We start from the raw sequence: 27,983 nt of genomic DNA on the forward strand, positions 1-27,983 counted from the left end.
GGGATCTTCAAACTTGGCCCTTTTATGACTTGTGGACTTCAACTCCCAGAATTCCTCAGCCAGTGTGCCTGGCTGCGGAATTCTGGGAGTTGAAGTCCACAAGTCATAAAAGGGCCAAGTTTGAAGACCCCCCCTGGCATATTGCCCTCCAAATCGGGATGTCCTTAAAACTCCCGCACTTCTCTGTAACTGTGTTGGGAAACTGCCACCGCTAAAGCAGGCGACACTTAGACCTTCACGCTTGACGATCCACGCCGGGGCTGTTGATGACCACCTCCCACCACCACTCGTGAGAGGAACAAAAAAAAGTGTCCGTCACTTTTTACCGGAACCCAAAGTCTGGGAACCTCCGCTCTTGACCGGCGATATGATTGCACAGGAAATAGGCAAGAGAGTTCTTATAGGGACCCGGAACTTGGCTTTGCAGCTTCCGGCCAGCTCAGTATAGTCTTGAGCGAGCAGGATACCGAGTCTGTAGGTATTGATCGTCCAAGAAGATGGTGCTTCTAACGATGATTGCGCGGGTGGCCGATGGGCTTCCTTTAGCGGCTTCTATGCAGGAAGATGAACAGGTGAGTGTGAGATACTGTGGGTTTCCCCCTCCCTTCCTTTCTACTCAGGATTTAATTTCTGATTAAATAATATATACGATGCAGCTTAAGCGTTTAAAGCGTACTCACTAAATGCTAGCATTGAAATCGAAAGATATTTAGGAAATAAAATCAATGGGGTTACTTAGGGTTAATTTTTCTTTATTTGCTACGAAACGCTTGTTTTTCCAGGCTAGAAATAACGCTGTGAATTTTGCTATATATTACAACATTAGATAATGAGTCTAAATTGAGCTCTTTCTCCCCCATTCCCACTTAGAGGAAGATGGATCATACAGTTAGGAATTCCCCCCCCCCTTTATTTAACCTGTTAAATGAATGCTATTGGCGAACAGGAATCTGCAGAAAGATGCCTAGTTGATTTAATAAAGTGGACTATGGTCCACAAATTTTTGTTTTAAAATGCCATAAGATCTAAGTTTTGGCCTGGTTGTTTTCTAATTACTCACCATAATTTGACTAAATTTGTTGAAGTATGTTGGAGATTTGTTTGTTCTTTGGGGGGGCTGTTGTTATTTTTTCATAGTCAGGTCGAGATTTGCAGCAGTATCAGAGCCAGGCCAAGCAATTGTTTCGGAAGCTCAGTGAACAGTCTCCTACCAGATGCACATTAGAAGCTGGACCAATGACTTTTCAGTAAGTATGAATAGCAAATGTTGGTGAGTTTCTCAAACTTTAAGAGAAGCAACATTATGTATCTTTTTTAAAGCATAGTCTTGGAAGATTTTGATCTGCTAAAGTCAGTTCTCAATTGATCAACTTAGTCCTTTGCAAAATTTACTCTGCTCACATTAAGGAGAAAGGTGAGCAAGGGACATGCACTTGTACATAAAACTATTTTATACTGATATGAGAGATCTGAAGAGAACTTCCAATAATTTTCATTTGCTGTTGAAAATTATACAATCTAAAAGCATAATTGTATCAAGCTAATAGTGGAACATAATGCTTGACGATATCCTCAGTTATTACAAATAAATATTGATTCAAGTAACTATGTAAGAGTTATTGGGCACTCTTCCCTCCAACTGATATTCAGAAAGGCCTAAATGTAATTGTAATCTGTAAGTAAGCCTTGTAAGCCTCAGAGGGTCTTGGATTCTTGAAGGAGCATTCAGGGACATGAGTCAGTCCCTCAGTCTGGAAGAACTCAGCAGGTTCATAGAATCATGGATTTCTAGGCCCGGAATGGATCATAAGAATCATCTAGTTCAATCCTCTGCAATGTATAGAAAAACTTATTAAACCATATGTCCACAGTTTTTCTTAAAAATCTGTCTTAAAACCTTTTCCTTAAAAAGTGATGTAATACCCACAGCTTTATAGTAGAATATTCCATTTTTGTACATATCTTACCATCAGGAAATATTTCCTTGGGCTTAGATGAATTATTTTTCTTCTCTTCAATTCTGTCTGATTCTCGCTGGTGACTGCCTGAACAAGTCCCTGCAGTTTCTTTTCAAGGGTTTCAGAATTGGTTTGCTGGGAGAAAGTGATTAGACCAAGGTCACCCAGCTGGCTTTGTGCTAAAGCAGGACTAGAGCTCATAGAGTCCCAGTTTCTAGCCTTAACTCTACACCAATTTAGCTCTCCTAAATAAAATTCAGGCAACTATAATTTGTATTCTTTATTTTTGGTTTGTTTTTAGGAAAATACGTCTTGCCCATTTTTCCTGTAGTTTTCCTTTATGCACCTGATCGTGGTTATCATGTCTCCCCTAAGTCTTCTTTTCTGAACATCCTAAGTTCCATCAGCCTATTGCATAGGTTCCTCCCCTGAATCCATTTTAACCTGTCAATCTCCTTTTAGAGGTGTGATGCCCAGAATCATATATACTACTTCAGAAAAATCCACTAGAGTGGAGTAGAGGAAAAAGGTATTTCTTTGAGACCGTGTTGCTTCTAAAGTGGCCAGGAATTGCACTAGCCCAGGGGTAGGCAACCTCAGCTCTTTTATGCTGACTCAGGAATTCTGGGAGTTGAAGTCCATGAGTCATAAAAGAGCCGAGGTTGCCTACTCCTGCACTAGCCCTTCCACCTGCTATATTTACACTGCTGAGTCATGTTCAGCTTGTCAATGAATTCAACCAAGTCTTTTTCAGAAGTAGTATTTTCAAGACACGAATTACCCATTTTATATTTGTCTCCTACATTTTTTTCTCCCCGATGTAATATATTTCTGTTTGCAATTTGTGTTACTGAAATAACATTTTCCTTTGGATATAAAAAATAGTGGCAAAGTAGGAATTGAGTTCTTTTGTTTTTTGCATGGTAATTTACTAACATTTCTCCATCTGAAATAGGCAGTGAGTCCAGCAACCCATTTTTCATCTTCTTGCTATTCACATATTTAAAGAAAATCTTTTTGCTGGTTTTGGTTCTCTTGCTAGCTTTAGCTTGTTTTTTGCTTTTGCCTTTCTATGGTCCATTTCTTTGGCTATAAACCTATAATCTTTTGCTGCTTATATCACCGTACTGTAACCTTTAAAGTGAACTTTGTGCTGCGTCTTATCAAATTTGAGATAAGTTGTTCTCCACTTCTTTCTCTGCATTTTGAAAATCATAGCCAGTTTAGAAATATATTACAAAATATTTTACATTTTTTTCCTAAGAGAATGATACAGAAGGAGAACATTAAGAGAAAAGTTAAAGATGTACTAATAATTTATTAAACATGATGCTACCTGACTCTCAACAACTCTGGATCGCTGACAACAAATAAATTATAATAATATTTAATATTTTTAATATTAAATTTCTTTGCTCCCCCCATCTTGCTGCAAGTTGATGCCGGGCAGTTTACAACATGAAAAAAATTCATATATATATATATACAGGGAGTGCAGAATTATTAGGCAAATGAGTATTTTGACCACATCATCCTCTTTATGCATGTTGTCTTACTCCAAGCTGTATAGGCTCGAAAGCCTACTACCAATTAAGCATATTAGGTGATGTGCATCTCTGTAATGAGAAGGGGTGTGGTCTAATGACATCAACACCCTGTATCAGGTGTGCATAATTATTAGGCAACTTCCTTTCCTTTGGCAAAATGGGTCAAAAGAAGGACTTGACAGGCTCAGAAAAGTCAAAAATAGTGAGATATCTTGCAGAGGGATGCAGCACTCTTAAAATTGCAAAGCTTCTGAAGCGTGATCATCGAACAATCAAGCGTTTCATTCAAAATAGTCAACAGGGTCGCAAGAAGCGTGTGGAGAAACCAAGGCGCAAAATAACTGCCCATGAACTGAGAAAAGTCAAGCGTGCAGCTGCCAAGATGCCACTTGCCACCAGTTTGGCCATATTTCAGAGCTGCAACATCACTGGAGTGCCCAAAAGCACAAGGTGTGCAATACTCAGAGACATGGCCAAGGTAAGAAAGGCTGAAAGACGACCACCACTGAACAAGACACACAAGCTGAAACGTCAAGACTGGGCCAAGAAATATCTCAAGACTGATTTTTCTAAGGTTTTATGGACTGATGAAATGAGAGTGAGTCTTGATGGGCCAGATGGATGGGCCCGTGGCTGGATTGGTAAAGGGCAGAGAGCTCCAGTCCGACTCAGACGCCAGCAAGGTGGAGGTGGAGTACTGGTTTGGGCTGGTATCATCAAAGATGAGCTTGTGGGGCCTTTTCGGGTTGAGGATGGAGTCAAGCTCAACTCCCAGTCCTACTGCCAGTTTCTGGAAGACACCTTCTTCAAGCAGTGGTACAGGAAGAAGTCTGCATCCTTCAAGAAAAACATGATTTTCATGCAGGACAATGCTCCATCACACGCGTCCAAGTACTCCACAGCGTGGCTGGCAAGAAAGGGTATAAAAGAAGGAAATCTAATGACATGGCCTCCTTGTTCACCTGATCTGAACCCCATTGAGAACCTGTGGTCCATCATCAAATGTGAGATTTACAAGGAGGGAAAACAGTACACCTCTCTGAACAGTGTCTGGGAGGCTGTGGTTGCTGCTGCACGCAATGTTGATGGTGAACAGATCAAAACACTGACAGAATCCATGGATGGCAGGCTTTTGAGTGTCCTTGCAAAGAAAGGTGGCTATATTGGTCACTGATTTGTTTTTGTTATGTTTTTGAATGTCAGAAATGTATATTTGTGAATGTTGAGATGTTATATTGGTTTCACTGGTAAAAATAAATAATTGAAATGGGTATATATTTGTTTTTTGTTAAGTTGCCTAATAATTATGCACAGTAATAGTCACCTGCACACACAGATATCCACCTAAAATAGCTATAACTAAAAACAAACTAAAAACTACTTCCAAAAATATTCAGCTTTGATATTAATGAGTTTTTTGGGTTCATTGAGAACATGGTTGTTGTTCAATAATAAAATTAATCCTCAAAAATACAACTTGCCTAATAATTCTGCACTCCCTGTATATATGTTTTCGTAGACTCTAGATCTACATATATATATATATATATATATATATATATATATATATATATATATATATATATATATATATATATATATATATATATGTGTTTTCTGAGGTTTTCGCGGGTGCCTGTATGTGGATCCTTGGTTTTTCGGGTTTTTCCCCGCGTAGAATTAAAGGTGTAGGCGCAACGTTTCGACGGAATCCCATCCGTCATCATCAGGCTTCTGCTTCCTTCTTCTGGGAAGAGGAACAAACAGCCACATGCTTCTCCCAGAAGAAGGAAGCAGAAGCCTGATGATGACGGATGGGATTCCGTCGAAACATTGCGCCTACACCTTTAATTCTACGCGGGGAAAAACCCGAAAAACCAAGGATCCATATATATATATATATATATATATATATATATTCGGTTTATATACCGCCCTATTCCCGGTTTACAAGGCAAAATTTAAAAACAATCCAATATAAAATTAAAATAAAATTAAATTAAGTCTAGCCGCAAAAATTAGATCACAATTTAAAAACATTAAACCCCTCAGTCCAGACCAGATAGCTCAAATAGCCAGGTTTTTAGGTCCCGGCGAAATGAACGAAGGTCGGGGGCAGTCTGGAGTTCCGTTGGCAGTTGATTCCATAGGGCAGGCGTGCCCACAGAGAACGCCCTCCCCTTGTGGATTGCCTGTCGGCAATCCTTGACCGGCGGTACCCTGAGGAGGCCCTCCCTGTGGGAGCGCGCAGGACGATGGGAAATTGACCCTGGCAGCAGGTGTTCCCTTAGATCACAGGTCGGCAACCCGCGGCTCCGGAGCCGCATGCGGCTCTTTGAGCCGTCTCTTGCGGCTCCCAGCCGCCCGGTGCGCGCGCACCTCTCCAAATGGAGAGTGGCACCGCCCGTTTGGAGAGGTGCGCGTGCACCTCCCCGACTCCCCAAACCTTTGGAGAGGTGCACGCGTACCTCTGTGCGAAGGGGCAGCGGCGCCGCTCTTTGAGGAAGCTGCCGCGGCCTGTCTGCGAAGCTGCCGAAAGCGGCAGCTTTGCAGACGGGCTGCGGCAGCTTCCTCAAAGAGCGGCACCCCTGCCCATTCCGAGAGGTGCGCGCGCACCTCTCCGAACGACCGGAGTTGCGCGCGCACCGCCACGCGAACGGGCAGCGGTGCCGCTCTTTGTGGAAGCTGCCGCGGCCCGTCTGCAAAGCTGCCGCTTTCGGCAGCTTCCTCAAAGAGCGGCGCCGCTGCCCCTTCGCACAGAGGTACGCGCGCACCTCTCCAAAGGTTTGGGGAGGTGCGCGCGCACCTCTCGGAATGGGCAGGGGCGCCGCTCTTTGAGGAAGCTGCCACGGCCCGTCTGCGAAGCTGCCGAAAGCGGCAGCTTTGCAGACGGGCCGTCGCCGTCGGGCAACCGGGAACCGGTTCCATCTCACTTTTTAAAAAAATGGCATGCGCGTGCATGGACACACGCACGCGGCTACCACTTTTTTAAATTTGTGATGGAACCGGTTCCCAGTGGCTCTTTTCCTTTTTTAGGTTGCCGACCCCTGCCTTAGATAATCCGGGCCCATGCCATTTAGGGCTTTATAGGTCATCACCAGCACCTTGAATCTCACCCGGAGGGCAACCGGAAGCCAATGCAGCTCGCGGAGAAGAGGTGTTACATGGGAGTATCGGGAGACTCCCATCACAAGTCGCGCGGCTGCATTCTGCACCAGCTGAAGCCTCCGAGTGGTCCTCAGGGGCAGCCCCATGTAGAGAGCATTGCAGTAGTCTAGCCGGGAGGTCATGAGCGCATGGGTGACTGTGCGTAGCGCATCTCGGTCCAGATAGGGCCGTAACTGGCGCAGCAGGCGAACCTGGGCAAAAGCCCCCCAGGTATGTGTGTGTGTGTGTATATATATATAGTGTGTGTGTGTGTGTGTGTATAAAACTGCAATAAAATCACAATGAAAATACAGATTGTAACTAAAACTAAAGAATGGGGAGGAAAGGAACAGATGGGGGAGAAGTGGGAGCCACTATTAGTTGATCAACCACCTCCAGTGTGGTACTCCCCCAAGCCAACTGGTAGAGGCAGGTCTTCAAGCTCTTGGAGAAGGTCAGGAGGGTGGAAGCCAATCTTATCTCAGGGGGCAGGATGTTCCAAAAGGCCAGGACCATAGCAGAGAAGTCTCTTTTCCTGGACCCTGCCAGGTGGAATTCCTTGACTGACGGCATGGGTGGGGCAGGCCATAGGGGTGACATGGTTCTCAAAAAACCTGGTCCCATGCTATGCAGGGCTTTATAGGTAATAACCAACACTTTGAATTACATCCAGAACCAAACCAGCAACTAGTGCAGCTCTTGGAAGAGCGGTGTAATATGGGCCACTCTAGGAGCCTCAAAGACTCTGCGCTGATGCACTCTGCACTAGATGAAGCTTCCAAATGCTCTTCAAGGGTAGCCCATTGAATAAAAACAATAAAACATAAAAGTTAAAGATAAAAGATGACACGCATGGGTGTGAGCTTTTCTCACCATTGTCCTTGTCTAAAATGCAGTAGAACTCTGAAGTAAGTATAATTTAAGGCCAAATATAATTTGTGTCTTGTAATATAGATTGGAATGCTGTTTGCATTGTGGCCACTGAAATCAATAGTCCAAGGTAGGGGTTCATTTTTCTTCCAGGCTAATAATTGGCTTATATCTCCATTTATAGTTACATTATTGAAAAAGGAGTTTGTTATCTGATACTATGTGAAGCTGCTTTCCCCAAAAAAATGGCTTTTGCATACCTGGAAGATTTGCACTCAGAATTTGATGAACAACATGGAAAAAAGGTGCCAACGGTGTCCAGACCCTATTCTTTCATTGAGTTTGGTGAGATTTATTTCTTCAGATTAATGATTTAAGGATAGTAGTCCAGTGCCAACTCTTTGGTAATCTCAATGCCCCTTCCTAGTTGGCTCATTCCACTTCTTTCTTTTAATAGGTTACTAATACATTCAGAATTGCGTATCTAAATTATTCTCTGATTTCTGCTTCAACTGATGGGATAAAAAGATTGTGTGGCATATACATGAATTGATTCAAAGAGATAGAATAATATACCACAGTAAACAGTGATTTCTGCATTTAAAGTATTTCACATTTTATATTGTTCTGTCAACCCAGAAGGTAGACCACATTAAGAAACCAATGCTATATTAGTTAGGACTTCTTTTATAATAATAGCTATATTAATGTAATCTTGCAAGTCTAAAAGCGCTTTACTTCTTCCTCCCTTTTATTAGATTAGCGTGAGCTAGGGAGGGACTGAGACATTTACTCAAACGAGTTTCTTGGAAGAAACAGATTATCTGATTGTTGCCTTGATAGCAGTACTTCCTCCTATCCTTCAGGACCATTTCCTATGTCATCTATATGTTTTGCCTTATTAGACTACATTTCATTGCAGCATTGGTAGTCCTCACTTAACAGTAATGGAAACTGCAGCAACTCTATTGTTAAATAATGTGGTTATAATGAGCAACGTCACGTGTTGTCACATGACTTATGACAGCAATTGTGATGGTTCTGGTTGCCATTTTTTATGTGAATTCTGCATGACTGTTAAGCATGATGTCACAGGATCACAATTTGCATCCTACTGATGGCTTCCCCGTTGACTTTGCTTGTTGGAAACTGGCAGCAAAGGATACAAATGGTGATCACGTAACTGCAGAATGCTGCAACTGTCATAATTGTGAGCTAGTTGCTGAATACTGAATCATGATCATGTGACCACAAGGCTGTCACAACAAGACTGGTTATAAGTCTTCTCATTCAGTGCTGTCATAACTTCAGCTACTAAACAAGGACTACCTGTACTTGAGAAGTTTTATTTTATTAAACAGGAGGTGGATAATTTAAACTGAATATAGGATAACCAGGTTATATTGTGGTTAATGACTATATTTGCTAACAGTATAGTTACTGAACCCTGCTGGGGAAATTAACAGACAAGATGTTCATTGTATTTTTTTTCCCCTAGAGCAGTTCTTTCACCTGCACCCACCCTTTTTTCCATTCCTTGTAATAAGTTCTCTCTATGGCATGATTTGAGAATACAAATTATTAAGAATTTGGAAAGAGAATACTCTTATATGAACAATTTTTTTTTATTCCAGACACCTATATCCAGAAAACCAAGAAGTTGTATATAGATAGCCGTGCAAGAAGAAATCTTGGGTCTATTAATACAGAGTTACAGGATGTACAAAGAATCATGGTAGCCAACATCGAAGAAGTCTTACAACGAGGCGAAACTCTTTCAGGTACAGGGATCCATAAACCAGATGTTTTCAATTTTTTTCAGGCCATAGATCCTGTTTTATGAACTTTCTTTTTTATGCTCTATCTTGCTATTATAGATCCCACCACTCTATCCCATCTTATTATTGTGGAATCCTAGGGTTTCACAGACACAGTTTGCAAAACCATAGCATAAACTATTGCCCATTTTGGGAGACGTTTAAATATATGGTTGCAGAATAAAACTGGCAAACTGCTTTGCATAAAATAATACTTCCTGAACATAATGAAGGACCATCCTAATCCTCAAAAGGCAACAAAAGATGCATACTGAGAAAAAACAAATATGGCATGTGCAGTTACTCTGCTGTTTTGGACAGCATATGAAGGCCTTTTAATTTTTCTTTGTATTTTAATAGCATGTACTTAATTCCTCTGGCAATTAACTTGAAACATAGCATGCAAATATATACTCTATTTTGTAAAAACCAACAAACCAATAGACTAGGAAAATTACAATTTTGTGAGAAGTTCTACATCGTTTGTGATCTTAAGTTGCGGCGACACTATTTCATGCTGAGGAATCAGTGCAATGTATAATAAGCATGCATCAATAGCACTGCTTATTGAACAGTATTTTTTAATCCATCGATTGGAGTTGTTCATTCCAGCTTGGTAATAGTTTGAGAAATGGTGTAACTTGTCAGTTATTTTTTCTTGAGAGAAATAAAAAGTAGGCAAAGGAAGGCAGGAACCAGTAGGTGATTGGAAATAGTCAACAACATGGCAAAGCCCATTATCAGACTATAGGGAACTGGAAAAGATGCTGCTGCCTAATTCTCAGTGCCCCATCTGTCAAGATTTTCCAGCCCCCCCCCCCCCCCCCCCCGTGGCTTTCATTCTTTTGTTTGTTTGTTTTATTGTATTTGTATGCCACCCTTCTCCCGAAGGACTCAGGGCGGTGAACAGGGCATACATAAAAAATACGAAATACAAAAATTAAAAAAAGAATTAAATAGTAGCCCAGTTAAAACAGTCGGTAACAATTTGTTGTTGTTAGTTGCGAAGTCGTGTCCAACCCATCGCGACCCTATGGACAATGTTCCTCCAGGCTTTCCTGTCCTCTGCCATCTTCTGGAGTCCATTTAAGCTCACGCCTCCTGCTTCAGTGACTCCATCCAGCCACCTCATTCTCTGTCGTCCCCTTCTTCTCTTGCCCTCAACCTTTCCCAGCATTAGGCTCTTCTCCAGTGAGTCCTTCCTTCTCATTAGGTGGCCAAAGTATTTGAGTTTTAGCTTCAGGATCTGGCCTTCTAAAGAGCAGTCAGGGTTGATCTCCTCTAGGACTGACCGGTTTGATCGCCTTGCAGTCCAAGGAACTCGCAGGAGTCTTCTCCAGCACCATAGTTCATAGTTCGGTAACAATATACAATATAAAAATCCCCATTAAAAATCCCCAGTAAAACCCCAACATATCCCCATCAGGCCAGGCCAGCTTGTACAAATAGATGGGTCTTCAGACCGCGTCGGAAGGAGCGAAGGTCAGGTGCCGTCCGGAGCTCGGCCGGCAGCCGATTCCATAAAGCCGGAGCGCCCACAGAGAAGGCCCTCCCCCTGGGGGCCACCAGCTGACATTCTCTGACCGGAGGCACCCTGAGGAGGCCCTCTCTGTGGGAACGCACGGGGCGGAGGGGAGTTTTCCTTGGCATTGTTCTTTTGTCTGTGGTGGGGTAGTGTATTTCTGTTGCACTACTTTTTAGTTAGCCTTATTGCACCCTTTCTTTTTGTTAGAGGAGACAAGAAGAAGAACATATATTTCCCAGTAGAAATATCCTCATCTCACCTGTCCATGCCCTTCTTCTACTTGTTCACTCTCTTTCTGTTTTAGTCAGTGATTAAGCAAGCAAGCAATTATCTTGCCTAGCTGAAAGGTGATGCTAGCTGAAGAATGCAACCAGACAGAGCAGCAGGTGTCTTGTTATTGCTGTGTTCTGTCATTTTATTTGACCCATGGACAAATAATTGGCATAGGGGAAAACAGTTTCTGCTTACATAACAGAGAGCAAACAATTTCTGGTTTTTTTTCTAACCATTATTTCTGAGTCTGAGGAAAACCTTCATGAGGAAAGGTCCACCAGAGTTAGCTTAGTTAAAAATCTTTCCCAAACTGGAAGTAATTCTGAAAGTGTAGATTCCTACCATCATGTAAAACAGACAGTACCACCAACGGATGGATTTGCAGTTGGCTGATTAATCGCATTCGGAGCTTAGTCCTTAATGGAACTACATCTATCGTGTTTCCTCAAAAATAAGACCTACCCTAATTTTGGGGGTTGGGCCTAATATAAGCCCTGCCCTAAGCCCTAGTTAGGACCCTGCCCACTCCATCCCACTTCACTGCTGCAATGGGGCAGGAGAGTGTGTCGTGCCGCTGCTGCCACAACGAGGCAAGGCAAGTGGGGGAGGAGATGGAGCTGCCCCACATGCCCCGCACCCGCTTACCTCAGAGCCACCCCAGCCAGGCCATTCCTTGCTCGGCGACCTTCCCTTTCAATTCCCTCCTGAGACGGACTGCCATGCTATGGAGGATGGGCGGGGTAGGCCTGGTCCCCCTCCGCCATTTCGGAGCCAGGGGGAAGTGACGAAGAAAGGCTCCCCTGCCACTGTGCGCCGCTGGAGGTGCTTGCTTCGTGCTTTGCCCCACAGATCACCTGCCCAGTGGCAGGTGCCACCTCCTCCGCCAAATTTCCCATTGCTTGTGCTATGACCGGGCGGCACAAGCCTCTCCTGCTGCCTCCCTCCGCCATCCTTCCGTCAGCGCCACTGGAGAGAAGGGAGAATGGTGAGGGGAGCAGCTCTGTGCAGCAATGCAGAGCGGAGAAGAGGAGTTGCTCGCCACTCTGCATTGCCCTGCATCTCCCTTCTCCGTTCTGGAAATGGCCGCCCCGTTTTCTGCCGCTTCTCCTCCCAGTGCTGCTGTAGAGTTTGGCGCACCACCACCCAGCTCCTCTCTCTTCCTGTAGGCATTTCTTCACTAACCTGCTTTCCAGCTCTGTCGCTGCAGGGAAACAAAGTTTGTGGGACTAAAGAAAGTTCAGTCAGACTTCCAACTTCTCGTGAAGAAAAAAAAAGATCTCGAAAGTTGAAAGGTCTGACTGAATTTTTTTTAGTCCCACAAACTTCGTTTCCCTGCAGCAGCAGAGAAATGCTACAGAGCTGGAAAGCAGGTTAGTGAAGAAATGCTTTCGGGAAGAGAGAGGAGCTGGGCGGTGGTGTGCCAAACGTTACAGCAGTACCAGGAGAAGTGGCAATAAATGGGGCAGCCATTTCCAGAACAGAGAAGGGAGACGCAGGGCACCAAGCAGGTGCTCTGCATTGCTGCACGGAGCCACTCTCCTCCCCGTACTCGGTTCTCTCCAGTGGCAGTGACGGAGGGCTGGCAGAGGGAGGCGGCAGGGGAGGCTTGCATCTCCCGGTCACTGCGTAAGCCACAAGAGAGTTGGTGGAGAAGGAGGAGGCGGCTGCCGCTGGGTAGGTGATCTGTGGGATGAATTGCAAAGAAAGTCCCTCCAGTGGCACACAGCAGCAGTGGAGCCTTCCGCCATCATTCCCCCCTGGCTCTGAAATGGCGGAGGGGGATCGGGCCTAACCCACCCATCCACCATAGCATGGCAGTCCGGCTCAGGAGGGGAGTGAAAGGGAAGGTTGCTGAGCAAGGAATGGCCTGGCTGGGGGATCCTTGAAGTAAGTGGGTACAGGGTGCATGGGGCACTCCATCCTCTCCCACCTGCCTTGCTTCATTGTGGTGGCAGTGGTGCAATGTGTTGCGTGAGCGACCGCAGAAGTGGGCCGGCAGCCACGTGGACTCCTGCTGGATGAGTGTCATGGTTCCGATAAATGAGACAGTTCAAATCAAATGCAAACATTGTTTATCTCAAAAGTCTTAATAATGAAACGAGACATCGGCACTCATGGAGGTATGCCAGAATCTGAAATCTCCTCCCCCCCAAACCCATCATAACACACAGACACAATCCCTGCCCTTATCTACACGTCATAAATCACATTATCCAATTAGTTTTACATATGAGGTTTCACTTCCCATTCTGTATGTGGGCTTTTCTCATCTTCTCACAACATCCGGGTAGATTTCCTTCCCCCCAAATGAAGCAATTAAAGTAACAGGCTGTCTCTTATATTGTCAGTGCAAAAACATGTCAATGTTTGCAGCATTGACAATGGGGCTGCTGGTGTCACCGCTGCGAGGTGAGGCAGGTGCCATGAGAAATATAAGTCATCCCCTCAAAATAAGACCTAATGCCTCTTTTGGAGGCAAAAATAATATAAGACTGGGTCTTATTTTCAGGGAAACACGGTGCATGGAGGGAAGCATGCAGTGGGGTAGGTACTTCAAGGTTCTATCTTGGGCCCACTGCTTTTCACCATTTCAATATTTTATCTACATGAGGGAACAGAAGGACAACATCAAAATGGGGGGAAATTGCCAACAGCTTTGGAGACAGACTTATGGCTCAAAAAGATCAGACATGAGCATTGTGGCCCCTAGGTCCCTAAGCCAACAAAATGCAGTTCGGTGGAGAGTAAAGCAAGATCCTGCACTTAGGCAGGGAAAAGCAAATGCACAGCTATAGAATAGGTGGTACCTGGTTCAACAGTAGTAACTGCAAGAGGGATCGTGGTCTCCTAGTGAACATAAATATGAACCAGCAGTGTGCTGCTGCTGCCAAGAAAGAGATCCTGGGCTGTATTAAAAGAGGGCTAGTATTAATATCATGAGAAAGGATTGTACTGCTCTATGCTGAACTAGTGAGGCCACACTTGAAATACTGCATCCAATTCTGGTCACCGTGATAGAAAAAAGATGCCGAAGCCCTAGAAAGAGTGTAGAGAAGAGCAACAAAGATGATAAGGGACTCAAAGGCTAAACCTTGCTAGGAACAGTTAAGGGAATTTGGTATGCCTAGCTTAATGAAGAGTAAGATTAGGGGTAACATGATAGTTGTCTTCTAGTACTTGATGGGCAGTCACAGAGATGAGGGGGTTGACATTCTCCAAAGCACCTGAGGGTAGGACAGGAAGTAATAGATGGAAGCTTGTTAAAGAGAGATCCAATCTGGAACTAAGGAGAAATTTCCTGACATTAAGAAAAATTAAGCAATGGAACACCTTATCTATTTTTTATTTTATTTTTTTAATTTTTTTATGCAGCCCATCAATGTCTCCCCCCTTGGGCAAGGGGGTAGACTAGAAGGCCACCAAGGTCCCTTCCAGCCCTGAGATTCTATACTATTTCTACTCTTTATCACTCTTGTTGTTAGTTGCGAAGTCGTGTCCGACCCATTGCAACCCTATGGACAATGTTCCTCCAGGCCTTCCTGTCCTCTACCATCTTTTGGAGTCCATTTAAGCTCACGCCTACTGCTACAGTGACTCCATCCAGCCACCTCATTCTCTGTCGTCCCCTTCTTCTATTGCCCTCAATCTTTCCCAGCATTAGGCTCTTCTCCAGTGAGTCCTTCCTTCTCATTAGGTGGCCAAATATTTGAGTTTTAGCTTCAGGATCTGGCCTTCTAAAGAGCAGTCAGGGTTGATCTCCTCTAGGACTGACCGGTTTGATCGCCTTGCAGTCCAAGGGACAAGCAGGAGTCTTCTCCAGCACCAGAGTTCAAAGGCTTCAATTCTTTGGCGCTCAGCCTTTCTTATGGTCCAGCTTTCACTGCCATACATTGCAACTGGGAAGACCATAGCCTTGACTATTCGCACTTTTGTTGACAGAGTGATGTCTCTGCTTTTTAGTGTGCTGTCTAGATTTGCCATGGCTTTCCTCCCAAGGAACAAGCGTCTTTTAATTTCTTGGCTACAGTCCCCATCTGCAGTGATCTTGGAGCCCAGGAAAATAAAATCTGTCACTACCTCCATTTCTTCCCCATCTATTTGCCAGGAATTGAGAGGGCCGGATGCCATGATCTTGGTTTTCTTAATGTTTAGTTTCAACCCAGGTTTTGCACTCTCCTTCTTCACTCGCAACAAGAGGCTCTTTAGTTCCTCTTCACTTTCTGCCATTAGACTTTATCACTCTAAATAAATGTAATTAATTTTGATCATTTCTGCCTGATGTTACTTGCATCAGTCAACTGGTGTTGTATTCTCTCCAGTGTCAATTTTAAATGTTAAAATATTTAGAACAAAAGTCTTCTTACTGTACATAGGCTGACAAAGCACAGGAAGGCAGAACATGTGCCTCAATAATAGGTTAATGAAGCCAATGGTATCCTACTGTATTATACTAAGAACTAGGTAGATGTAAGGGTTAAGACACAAGGATAGAATCTGGGAGACCGAGTTCTAATTCTACCTTAGGCACAAAGAAGTCACTGAAATCTTGCCAAGAAAATTGCAAGGACCTGTTTAGGCAGTCACCATGATTCAACTCTGATTTGAAGGAATTCCTCCCCTGCCCCATCTACTCACTCTTTACCTGATTGAGTGGAACAACACTTTTCATCTCTGTACCTAAAGATCTTGATTCCTCCACTTTTTAAAGGCAACTGTTACGTGCTCATGCAATTTAACTTTGCCAACATCACAATATTTGCATAATTTAGAGAAGCAGTATTATATAATTCAGAGTTGCTACTGCCTGCCTCTCAGAGTGATTTCCCATTTGCTTTTTCTGTAATACTAATTTTCCTAATGGAGATTATCACTCAGGAGAAGAAGTGATGCAGTTAGGTAGCAATGTTATTAAACAGCTAATATTCTCTTCGTAATTGAGAATAATCAGCATGGAGGTGCTGGTAATTTTTCCCTCTATGAAAATGTTTCTGCTTAAAAACATGGGCTTTCTCAATAGAAATTACATAGAATAAGAATTAATTGTTATAAACACTTTTGAATACAAAAACTAACATTTCATGTAAATAAAAATTATTTCATACCATACATAGTCTTTCTAAGTAGAAACTACAGTGGATATAAAAAAGTCAAACTGAAACCTCTTGGAGAAAAAGAACAATAAAAAAGCTTACAATAACATGGTTGCATAATAGTGTACACCCTTCTTTATAAGTGGGGATGTGGCTGCATTCAGAATTAACCAATAAGATTCAGACTGCGTTAAATAGTACACACCTGCCATCAGAGTGATTGATCAAGCACATATAAAGTTCAGCTGTTGTAGCAGGATTTTTCTGACATTTACTCAGTAGCCTCTTATAGCAAAAGCTATGATCTGCATATGACGTGGTGGCTTAGTGGGTTAGGACGCTGACCTTGTCGATCAGAAGGTTGGCAGTTTGGTGGGTCGAATCCCGAGTGCCGCGTAGCGGAGTGAGTGCCTGTTACTCGTCCCAGCTTCTGCCCACCTAGCAGTTCGAAAGCACGTAAAAATGCAAGTAGAAAAATAGGGATCACTATGGTGGGAAGGTAACAGTGTTCTGTGCGCCTTTGGCGTCTAGTCATGCCGGCCACATGACCATGGAGACATCCTCGGACAAACGCTGGCTCTTCGGCTTTGAAACGGAGATGAGCACCCCTAGAGTCAGAAATGACTAGCACGCATGTGCGGGGGAACCTTTACCTTTTTATGATCTGCAAACAGCTTAAAAGGCATCAAAGGGATCTTGTTATTGGAAGCTATCAGTCAGGAGAAGGGTACAAAAAATTTCCAAGGTATTGGATATACCATGGAACACAGTGAAGACAATCATGAACAAGTGGAGAAAATATGGCACAAAAATGACATTATGAAGAAATGGGAGGCTGTCAGGGGGCAGGCAGCAACATTAAAGGAGTTGCAGGAATTTCTGGCAAGTTCTGGTTGTGTACTATGTGTGACAACAGTCTCCCATATTCTTCATATGTTTTGGCTGTGGGATATGGTGACAAGACAGAAGCCTTTTCTTACAAAGAAAAACATCCAAGCCAGTTTGCAAAAACCTACATAAAGTATGACAAAAGCATGTGGGAAAATGTGCTTTGGTCCGATGAGCCCACGGTTGTACTTTCTGGCCATAATTCCAAATGGTATGGTGCAAAAATAACACTGTACATCACCAAAAGTACATCATAACCAGAGTGAAGCATGGTGGTGGCAGCATTATGCTTTGGGGCTGCTTTTCTTCGGCTAGAATTGGGGCTTTAGTGTGGAGTGAATTATGAACAGTTCCAAAGATCAGTCAATTTTGGCACAAAATTTTTAGGCCTCTGCTAAAATTCTGAACATGAAGAGGAACATCACTTTTCAACAGGATGCCCCAAAGCATAAAGGTAAAGGTTCCCCTGCACATGCGTGCTAGTCGTTTCCAACTCTAGGGGCCGGTGCTCATCTCCGTTTCAAAGTTGAAGAGCCAGCGCTTGTCCGAGGACGTCTCCATGGTCATGTGGCCGGCATGACTAGACGCCAAAGGCGCACGGAACACTATTACCTTCCCACCGTAGTGGTCCCTATTTTTCTACTTGCATTTTTACGTGCTTTCGAACTGCTAGGTTGGCAGAAGCTGGGACGAGTAACAGGTACTCACTCTGTTACGGTGCACTCGGGATTCGACCCACCAAACTGCCGACCTTCTGATCGACAAGCTCAGCGTCCTAACCCAATGTCTTCACCAGAAGATCAAAGTTTTGGACTGGCCTATCCAGAGTCCAAACCTGAATCCAATGGAAAATCTGTGGGTGTCATGGCTGATTCTCTATGCATACCTGCTCGCAACCAGACAACAGAAACCAGGGAGTGATTGGAATGTATGGGTGGCTTGGGAAGGAATTGAGAAATGCAGATGCACTGTCTGGAGCCTGAGAGAATTCCAACACTGTTGCTATTCTCTCCAGCACTGACAGTTGAAGGTTTTTCCACTTTTCCAAGTCCAATTTTATTTGTTTTAGCAGTCTTACATAGTTATCTTCTTTTACTGTTACACATTTTGCTGTTACGTAAATTCCCAAGTAGTTAACTTTTTTAATTATTGAAGATATGGTTTTGGTTTTTGTTAGTTGATTTTTTTTTGTTTTTCTGTTAAATTCTTTGTTAGCACTTTGGTCTTTTCTCTGTTTATTGTCAGCCCTGCCACTTCTCCAAATTTTTCTATTTTCTCCAGGAGTTTAGTGCTTGTTTCTGATGGATCTTCCAATATAAAAACCAAGTCATCTGCAAATGCTTGTAATTTGTATTTTTCATCTTTTATCTCCAGTCCTTTAATTTCTGTATCTTGTCTGATGTTTCTATTCAGTGCTTCCAGTGTTACTATAAATAATAATGGAGATAGTGGGCATCTCTTTTTAATATTGATATTTTCTGTATGATCTCCGTTTACAATTATTTTGGCATTTTGTTTACAATAAATTGTTTTGATTACATTTATAAAGTTTTTTCCAAAGTCCATTTCTGCAAACTGCTGAAACATAAATTGCCAGTTTACGTTGTCAAACGCTTTCTGTGCATCAAGAAATATTAAAGCCATCTGTTTCCCTGAATGAATTTCATAATACTCTTTAACACATCGAAAATCATTCTTAAATTATTTTTTATCTGTCTTTTAGGTAAGAAACCATTTTGATCTGTGTGTATAAATTCAATCAAAAATTTCTTTAGTCTTTCTGCCATTATTGAAGCAAAGATTTTGTAATCTACATTTAATAATGATATTGGTCTATAATTTTTTATTTGCATTAAATCAGAGACTTCTTTAGGTATTAAAGTAATATTGGCTTCAGTCCATGTATTTGGTATTTTAGCCTCCAGGAGAATTTCGTTACACAGTTCTTTCAAAATCGGGCTTAACACATCTTGTAATGATGTATAAAACTCTGCAGGTAATCCATCTGGACCAAGAGTCTTATCCTTTTTTTGCCCTTTTATAGCCTTTATAATCTCCACCACTGATATTTTTCCATTTAATATGTTTCAGATGTTCTGCGGAATTTTTGGTAAATCTGCTTTTTTAAAGTACTGCTGTATTTTTTCTTTTGCAATTTCCTCTGCCTTATAATACATTTCATAGTAATCTTTAATAATTTTTTTGATTGTATCATTTTGAAACTGTAATTCACCTTTGGGATCTTGCAGCTTGTTTCTCAATTTTTTTTCTCTATATGCTAACCATCTCACCGACTTGTTGGCGTTTTCAAAGAAATTCTGTTTAGCCCTTTTAATCTGTTGAGTCATTATTTCCATCTCGGCTAAATTTAATTTGTGTTTTATTATCTCTATTTGTTTCTTTTTTTTATTGAAAAGTTTTAAAATACAATTTTCCTTTAAAAAAAACCCCCCTTCCCCCTCCCTCCTCCCCCCCTACCTCCCCCCCTCCCTCCCTCCTCCCCCCCCTACCTCCCCCCCTCCCCCCCTCCCCCCCCGACTTCCCAGAGCTGAATACAAGGTATATATATAAAAAGAAAAAAAGAAAAGCAAACATAAGCAACCATGTACTAACAACTATAAATTCTAAAATCCATCATTCTCTAGCTTATATAGGATAAAACAAACCTTAGCAATATTAAATATATATAAAAAACTAAAATAAAAAAAACACTTTCTAGCTTATATATGATAAAACAAACCTTAATAATATTAAATATACATTAAAAACAAGAAAAAAAAACCAAAATAGAAAGAGAAAAAAAAACAAAAAAAAGGAAAAAAGAATTATTCAAATACTATATAATACTTCTCAACCCTATACTTGTCCTAAATAGACTCCATCCATTTTGTCCATTCCATGATATAACGTTCTTACAACTAATCTTTCAAATTAACCAAAATCTTCGCCACCTCAACCAAATCAGAAAACTTTAAAGTCCACTCTTCTGTAATCGGCCGTTCCTCTTCCAGTACCACATCTATAATTATTCCATACAATAAAAAAGATTACGAACAAAACTTTAACCTCCACTTAGAAATCTTCTATATATTCCACCAAACTTTAATCCAAAAAAACTCACCCTTTCCACAAAACTACCACATATAAAAAATATAGTGCGTCTACACCCAGATCTTTTCCCACCTCCCATACTTGACTATGAATACGTCGTAGAAATTCCATAGACTTCTGCAAATCCTGCTATTTTCTCTTCTTAGAACGTTTTGCAGCAGCACGCGTCACCCTCTGTTCTAGAGAATCATCCGACGAAGTTGTATCTTGATCTCCTCCAACACCGTTGTCTTCTATCTGACCACCTTCAACCTCTTGATGCACTCCTTCTCCAGATCCCTTTTCAGCTTCCAGAAGTGTTAATGGCGTTGCATTTAAAACATTATTATAGAAATCACGCGCTTGCATCACAGTAACCAGACGGTACCTTTTACCTTCGTGCGTCACCATCAACCCAACTGGGATCTCCCATCTGAACCTTATATCTCGTTGCTTGAGCTCTTGCACAAGAAATGTAAAATCCTTCCTTCTCCTTAAAATCTTTTGTTTCTTAAGTATTTTCTTTTGTGGATCTATTTGTAATTCTGATTCTAGCTTTCTGAGTTCTTCCTTCAAGTTTAACTGTAGTTGTTTCTTTTCTTTATTCTTTTTAGCGATGTAAGTTATAGCCAACCCTCTGAAATATGCTTTAGCTGTATATCTCACACATTTTGAAGTGATGTTTCTTCTTGTTTATTTTGAAGAAAAAAATCCATTTCCTTTGTCGCTAGTTGTAGGAATTCTTTTTCTTTCAATATAGATTTATTCAAGGACCATCTTAATTTTAGTCCCTCTCCAAGTCGTCTTTATTGGGTGAATGGTCTGCCCAAACATTAAGTTTCTACCTCAACTTCTTGTATCATCGTTTTAAGTTCCAAAGATGTCCATATCATATCAAGTCTAGACCATGATTTATGTCTAAACTGGCTTTGCTTTTCTGTCTATGTGGAATTATCAGTAAAGTAAAGGAAAAACAATGTCCCGGAAGTTTTTTTTGCTGCACTTACCAATGGAGCAGTTGACAGTGGGGTTACCTGAAGAGATGCCCTTGCAATCTTGCAGGCTTGGAATGCTTTTGCAGGGAAGAGAGGGCAAAGTTTCCCAAAGCAAGACATTTCATATTGATAGGCTCCTATCATGAATGCAGTCATAAAATCAAAAGGTGTTTTAACAAAGTATTAGTTTAAGGGAGTGCACACTTAGGCAACCGTGTTATGGCACATTTTATTGTTATTTTTCCCTTACAACATTTCAGTTTGCATTTCAATTGAATTATACAGCTTATATATTATATTAAAGGAGGAAAATATTCTTAAGTGATCTTAGTCTGGTTTTTTTTTTACATCTCAAACACATGGCATTTTAACAGATTTGTTTTATATCCACTATATGGAATGAGAATTGATAAACACACTTTGAAATAGAAAAATTAATAGTTCATGCACATAAAAACTACTTTATACCATAATCCAAAGAGTTTATGGAAGTTAATTTATCTGAATTATAATTATTCTTATTGATAGCAGCTTCTGAATTAAATATTTTGCTGGATAATGTCTCAGTTTCTTAGTCAATTTATCAAGTTACAGCAAAAGACATTGTATTTCTAAAAGACATTTTTGACTAACACACACACACACACACACACACACACACACACCAAAAAACATCATGTAAAGATTGGGGGTAGTTGATGGGGAGAAGAAGGAATAAGAAACTTCCTTTTTGCAAACGCAGTGCCTCATCCCACTGTTTATAAAAGTTCACTAGCCTTTCAGAGTTTTTTCAAAAGGTTTTGTAACTGCTAGGGGAAATGAAAGAATTTGACTTCCATGAATTCCCTTTTGTAGCTTATAATAATTATTTTAAGTCATTGTCCGTTAATCTAAAAAGTGTTGATTATCAAAGACAAAATTTCCTACCTGCTTGAGGAAAACCTATAACATGTAGCAAACTTTTCAGTGAAAAAGATTGAATCATATATGTCAGACTAAAGTCAGTCTTAAACACTTAGAGGTTGGAGCTAGATCTACTATCTTATAAATAATAATGTTGACATTTCATGAATATAATATTTTTGTTTGCATGCTATCTTTTCTTCAAACAGCATTGGATTCCAAAGCAAACAATCTGTCCAGTTTGTCCAAGAAATACCGCCAGGATGCAAAATATCTGAACATGCGTTCCACCTATGCCAAGCTTGCTGCTGTTGCTGTCTTTTTTATTATGCTGATTGTCTATGTGCGGTTCTGGTGGCTATAAGAGATTAATAGGCCCCCCCCGAGGGATATTTAATAATAGCATATCACTGTTAAGTAGCTAATATCACAGGATGTATATTAGAAACTCCCTAGAGATTTCCTTATAATGAGAATTCCTGCTATTTCCAAATGTCAGAACTTGCTGGGACTAAGGATTTTCTTTTGTAGCAGTTATATGCTTGGAAGACAAAGCATTTTTCCAGTTAACAGATAGGAGTAGCCTAATTTGATCCACCTACTATTATTGAACACTATTGTTAATAGATATACTGAAATAAGTGCAGCCCTGGTAGGGGATTCTAAAGAACATTCTAGAGTGTATGATTCCTGTTTCAAGGGTGGCACATGTGTGCATATGTGTGTAAATAACGCATACTGATTTTTTTAGTTTGTCCAATGCTAATTTTATATTGGCAAATGTCTTGACTCATTACCCTGTTAATTTAGTTACTGCATAAAAATATTGCTTCACCTGGCTTCTATGACTGGTAAGTGAAACGGGGAAATAATCTGAGTTCACTTCACTGTAAATATTTGAATATCATGCTAAACTATAGCTGTGTGTGTTCTGACTAAGCTACAGCAGTCACTGTTAGACATATTTCTATATAACTGCAGAAATACTTCAGCTCTTATTTCTGATTATGGATTGTCATACCATCTAAACCAAATTAGATTTAATTTTATTTTGAAGCATCCAGTTTCAAAAGTAGAAACTTTTGGAGAATTCCTCATGACTAAGTAAGGGAAGGGAAGAATGGAAGGTCCTCAGCACCAAGATTCACTAAAATTTGTTTACTCTGTGGCTTAATTCAGATGTGATCTTTCTCATCTTAAATTGGGTTGCCAAGTACCCTCACAAATATTGTTTCAATCTGTAAGATCATAGACTACCTGAATATCCCTCCTTGCAAACCTACAGTAGAAGGCTTCTTCCTGAGAGCTTGAATATATGGTATATTTTGAAAAAAATAACCTTCTATTTCATAGAAGTTTGTTTTCAACTTCTGTATCACAAAAGATAAATTGACATGCATCAGATTCTGTAATGATATGGTTCTCCACGAGGCATGCACATGTATTTTGGGAATTGCCTAGTTAAAAGCAAATTCAGTTCCATAAATCCAGTAATGTCATAGAAATTCTGCGGAATAAACAAAATTAATTCTCCAATCTGACAAGGCCAAAGAATTTTAAGCTCCAAAGTTAAGTGTCTCTTGCCATTCACATGTCAGCATTGAAATAAATGTACAGGTAGTCCACAACTTACAACCATTTGTTTAGTGACTGTTCAGAGTTACAACAGCAATGGAAAAAGTGACGTATAACTGGTTTTCACACTTGCGACCATTGTAGCATCTTCATGGTCATGTGATAAAAATTCGGGTGCTTGGCAACTGGCATGCACTTATTACAGTTGCAGTGTCCGGGGATCACGTGATCATTTGTAACCTTCCCAGCTAGTTTCTGACAAGCAAAGTCAATGGGGGAAGCCAGATTCACATAACAATCAAATGATTCACCTTAAGTGGTTCACTTAACCAGTTGTGCAAAAAAAGTTGTAAAATGTGGCACAACTCACTTAGCTGTTTTGCTTGGCAATGGAAATTTTAGGCTGAATTGTGGTCATAAGTTGAGGACTACCTTTATGCTGTAAATCTTATATTTGGTTTTCTGGTCTGTCTTCTGTCTTTGTATATATTTTGAAGAGACCAGTTTGAGTTTTTAAATGATAGGAACCTGTTTCCCAATCCTTGTTCTTGTTGCAAGAACTGTACTATCTATTATTATTTCCTATAAAAGATTCCTTTTTCTTTTGCTTTATGCAGATTTCCAATGGAAATTGAGATAATAATGAGGATAATACTTCAAGAAAATATTGCACAGGGCAAGTAGGCCACATTGTTTAATGACAAAGTTTCTGCTCTTAATTAGCATAATTAAGCAAGGACTACCTTTATGAGGATTCCTGCAAAGGGCATAAGGTTAGACTAGAACCTCCAATGTCCCTTTGAATCCTATAATTCAGTGATGGTGATGATGTATTACATTTAGAAACTGCCAATTCCAGAATTCTAGAGATAGAAATCAGTAGAGGTCTGGGATTGAAATATATTAAAAATCTGAACTTTTTCCTCAGGATTTCCAGTGATCTGTCACCTGGTACATCACGATATAATAAACTTGCCAAAACAAGTAACTTAGATCTGATTAGGAGTGCTCTAGCCGCTCTGTCTACAAATAAATTTGTCCAGAATTTTCTTCCTGCTGTGTTTCAAGGCATATTTATAGTAATGCAATATAGCTATTACTAATCCACATTATTTTATTAATTGTATCTAAACTAACTGCTATATAAAGGTAGATGTTTCCATTTGTTAAGGTTATACCTTGATGAGAAAAGTACATTGTGCTGGCCAATATCATTTCACCCCAACTCAAAGCATCATTTTGACACCAGCACAAAATGAAAAAATAACTCCAGACCTCTTCAAAGTTTGTTAAAAGTAGAAAAGCAGATGTTCTTCTTGAAAACAGTATGTTTTTATATATTGTGTGTATCTCTCCACTGCCTTATGTACAAATTGATGCTGGATTTTTGTATAAGACATACTAATCTGAAATAACACACACGTTTTGATATCTGTCACTAAAAAAGGATATGTACATATGTGGTAGTGATAGATTTGTTGTGGTCATATAAATCTTCTCTATTGAGCTGTTTCTTCTTCTTCCAAAACAAGAGTTTTATAGGTGTAGGTAGAGGTCTTTCCTATGTTGTATCAAACATCCTGTTCAGAAATATCTCTAGTTTTCTTCTAAATACAAGTAAAGGTTGTGTTGGGAGCACCCGGAGAAGAGAGAAATACACAGCTTTGATCTGCTCTTCCAACACCATTCTTTCTTTTTCTCTGGATTTTGCTTTATTGGAAACTGGAATAGCCAAAATATTCTGGGTTCTGCTTATCTTACATTGGCTAATCTGAAGTGATTTATCAGAAATATCCAGAATGAAACAAAATATATTTTTCATTTCATACACAGCTGAATTAAAGCTCTTGGCAGATCCAGGCAGAATGGTAAAAGTAATTATCTGAAGCTGTGATTCAGGAATTTGAAGGACTACAAATTTCTTAGCTTATTCTAACTTTTAGCACTAACTTGTTTTAATTTTCTGATGGTTGGCTTTTCCATGGTTTGAACCACAGAACCAGATTTGGATATAAATTAAGATACACCTTACAGCAGGGGTGAGCAATTAATTTTTCCAAGGGGCGGGAGGAGGAATTGGGGCTGTTGTGGAGGACTAAACCAATAGCTCCTGGCTTTGTTCTACCCACTCATGCACAAGCCCCTGCTTTGACCAAGGCAGTGATGGATGGCAAAGCCCAGGTCCTTTCACAAGATGACCACTGCTGCCTCCTCAGCCTGCTCTAGGTGAGATGTTAGCATTGCGCAAGTGTAAAAAAACAGTTCTCACCCTTCTACTGCTACCAGCCTACTGAAGGAATGCACAGTGGCTTCAGAGATGAACTCAGCTTCTACCCGTGGCAGGCTTGTTTATATTTAATATCTAATTTCTAATTAACCTCACGTGGGCTGGACAATGACAGCCAAAAGGCCAAATGTGGACTGGGGGTCATTAAATGCCCGTGTCTTTCTTAGGGTCTCATGGCCTGAAGGGCCTTTTCAACATTTCTAATTTATTTTTTTCATTTGTTAAAAGTTTTAAGGTGATTCTATATATGAAATTATTTACAGGCAAAGACCAATATTTAAAACCACACATCAAATATAAAACAAAATAAAAAGAACATATACTGGGAAACCTATATTTATATGACAACCTTCTATATCAGAGATCCCCAACCTTTTGGGCACCAGGGACCGGTTCTGTGGAGAAAGGTTTTTCCGCGGACCGGAGAATGCGTGGTTTTGTGTACTGCCTGCATCCCACAGATGGGAATTTGCTTATTGGTGCTTGTTTGTGCGGACCGGTTGCTGGCATGCTGCAGCCCAATACCAGTCCACGGACCGGGGGTTGGGGACCTGTGCTCTATATTGTTCACATGTTCCTCATTAATTAAGATCTGCTTTGTTTCTACATGCATTCACACCTGTTCAGAGAAGGCTTTGAACAAAAGGGTTGTATATTTTTCAGCAAGTTCAATTTTTTTTACAGCCTTATTTTCTCTTAGCAATTGTCAGAGTCTCTACAGCAGCTATATCCAACCTGCAGCTCATGGGCCTCATGACTCCCTAGATTGCTGGTGATGAGACCTCACAAGTTCATAAGCTTTTAACATTATTATATGATTTATATACATTAACTATATTATGTATGTTATATGCAGCCCAAAACAGTTTCTCTTCACTCATTGTGGCCCTGGCAAGCCCAAAGGTTGGATGTCCATACTCTACACCACAGATGTCTAACTCGCCACGTCACGTGATGTGTTGTGATGTATCACAACTTTTTTTTTGCGTTGTCAGAGCTGGGCTGGACGTGGCCTCCGTATGATGCAACCAGCCTGCGGGCCGGCCGTTTGACACCCCTACTCTACACCTTTCCACAGTTAAGGGTTTTGCCATGTCTTGACTTTCTAAAAGGATTACAAAAGAAATTTATATGTTACTACCAGGATGGATCAGGCAGAATTTGTACTTTTATGTTGGTATCTAATTTGTTTCTGAAACTCATTTTATTACTTTAAGAATTTGTTTACTGATAATACTGGGAAACTTAATTTAGATTCTATCTGTATTTACAATTGTGTAAGGTTAGTTGGGCTGAAAGTGCCTGGTCCAAAGTTAATGTAATAAGATTCATTGTACTAGTCCAGCAGCTTAAATAGTACATTGTACTTGCCCTCTACTTGTTTTGTTAGCCATTTTGTAGTCAATGATATATGTACTAGAGATGACCAGTTTTTGAAGCTAATGGGAAATAAACTTACATAATCCTACACAGATCAACTTATATCTGAGTGCATATGCTTAGGTTGCACCATAAAATGAATTAAGATTTTGTTAGATTTAAATATTTAATTCAATTCAGGCACTTCCTGATTAAATTCCAAACTGGGCGTCTTAGAATGTAATAAACTCTTAAAAACGAATGGGATGCAAACATTGTATACATAAAATGGACAAAAACATCTAACAGGATTTTCAAAGGGATTTTTTTAAAAAAAAAAGGTTTCAAAGGGATTTCAAAAAAACGTAATAGCTAAACTAATATTTATGTAGGGAGCTTTATGAATATAGTAATTATTGGAAATTTGTCTGATATATTTCCAGTAATTTAAATTAACTTGTCTGTTAATTTGTAGTCTTGTTCAAGTAAAATAGCATTTGGTAATTAAGTATCAGAAGGTTTTATGACTACATTCCTGGACTGGAAGGGAAAAATCATCTAAAAATGTAATCCAGTTATTTACTTTGGATTGGAAGAAGCCACTGGAACAGATATTCATTACTGTAGTGGGCAGGAAAATGAGTTTTTTTTATTAGAGT

The 27,983-nt window shown here is 40.6% G+C and overlaps 1 protein-coding gene across 1 annotated transcript; it reads left to right on the forward strand.

Annotated features, from left to right (window-relative positions):
* The first annotated feature begins 433 nt into the window (after positions 1 to 433).
* LOC310639081 (vesicle-trafficking protein SEC22b) lies at positions 434 to 27,650 on the forward strand. The gene is made up of 5 exons (XM_083360486.1): positions 434 to 572; positions 1,138 to 1,247; positions 7,707 to 7,867; positions 9,157 to 9,303; positions 22,313 to 27,650. Exons 1-5 carry the CDS (start codon positions 498 to 500, stop codon positions 22,465 to 22,467), a joined length of 648 nt encoding a protein of 215 aa, XP_083216612.1. The 5' UTR covers positions 434 to 497; the 3' UTR covers positions 22,468 to 27,650.
* Positions 27,651 to 27,983: the final 333 nt, after the last annotated feature.

The sequence above is a fragment of the Vipera ursinii genome (assembly GCF_947247035.1).
Source record: "Vipera ursinii genome assembly, chromosome: 3".
Taxonomy (NCBI): Eukaryota; Metazoa; Chordata; class Lepidosauria; order Squamata; family Viperidae; genus Vipera; species Vipera ursinii.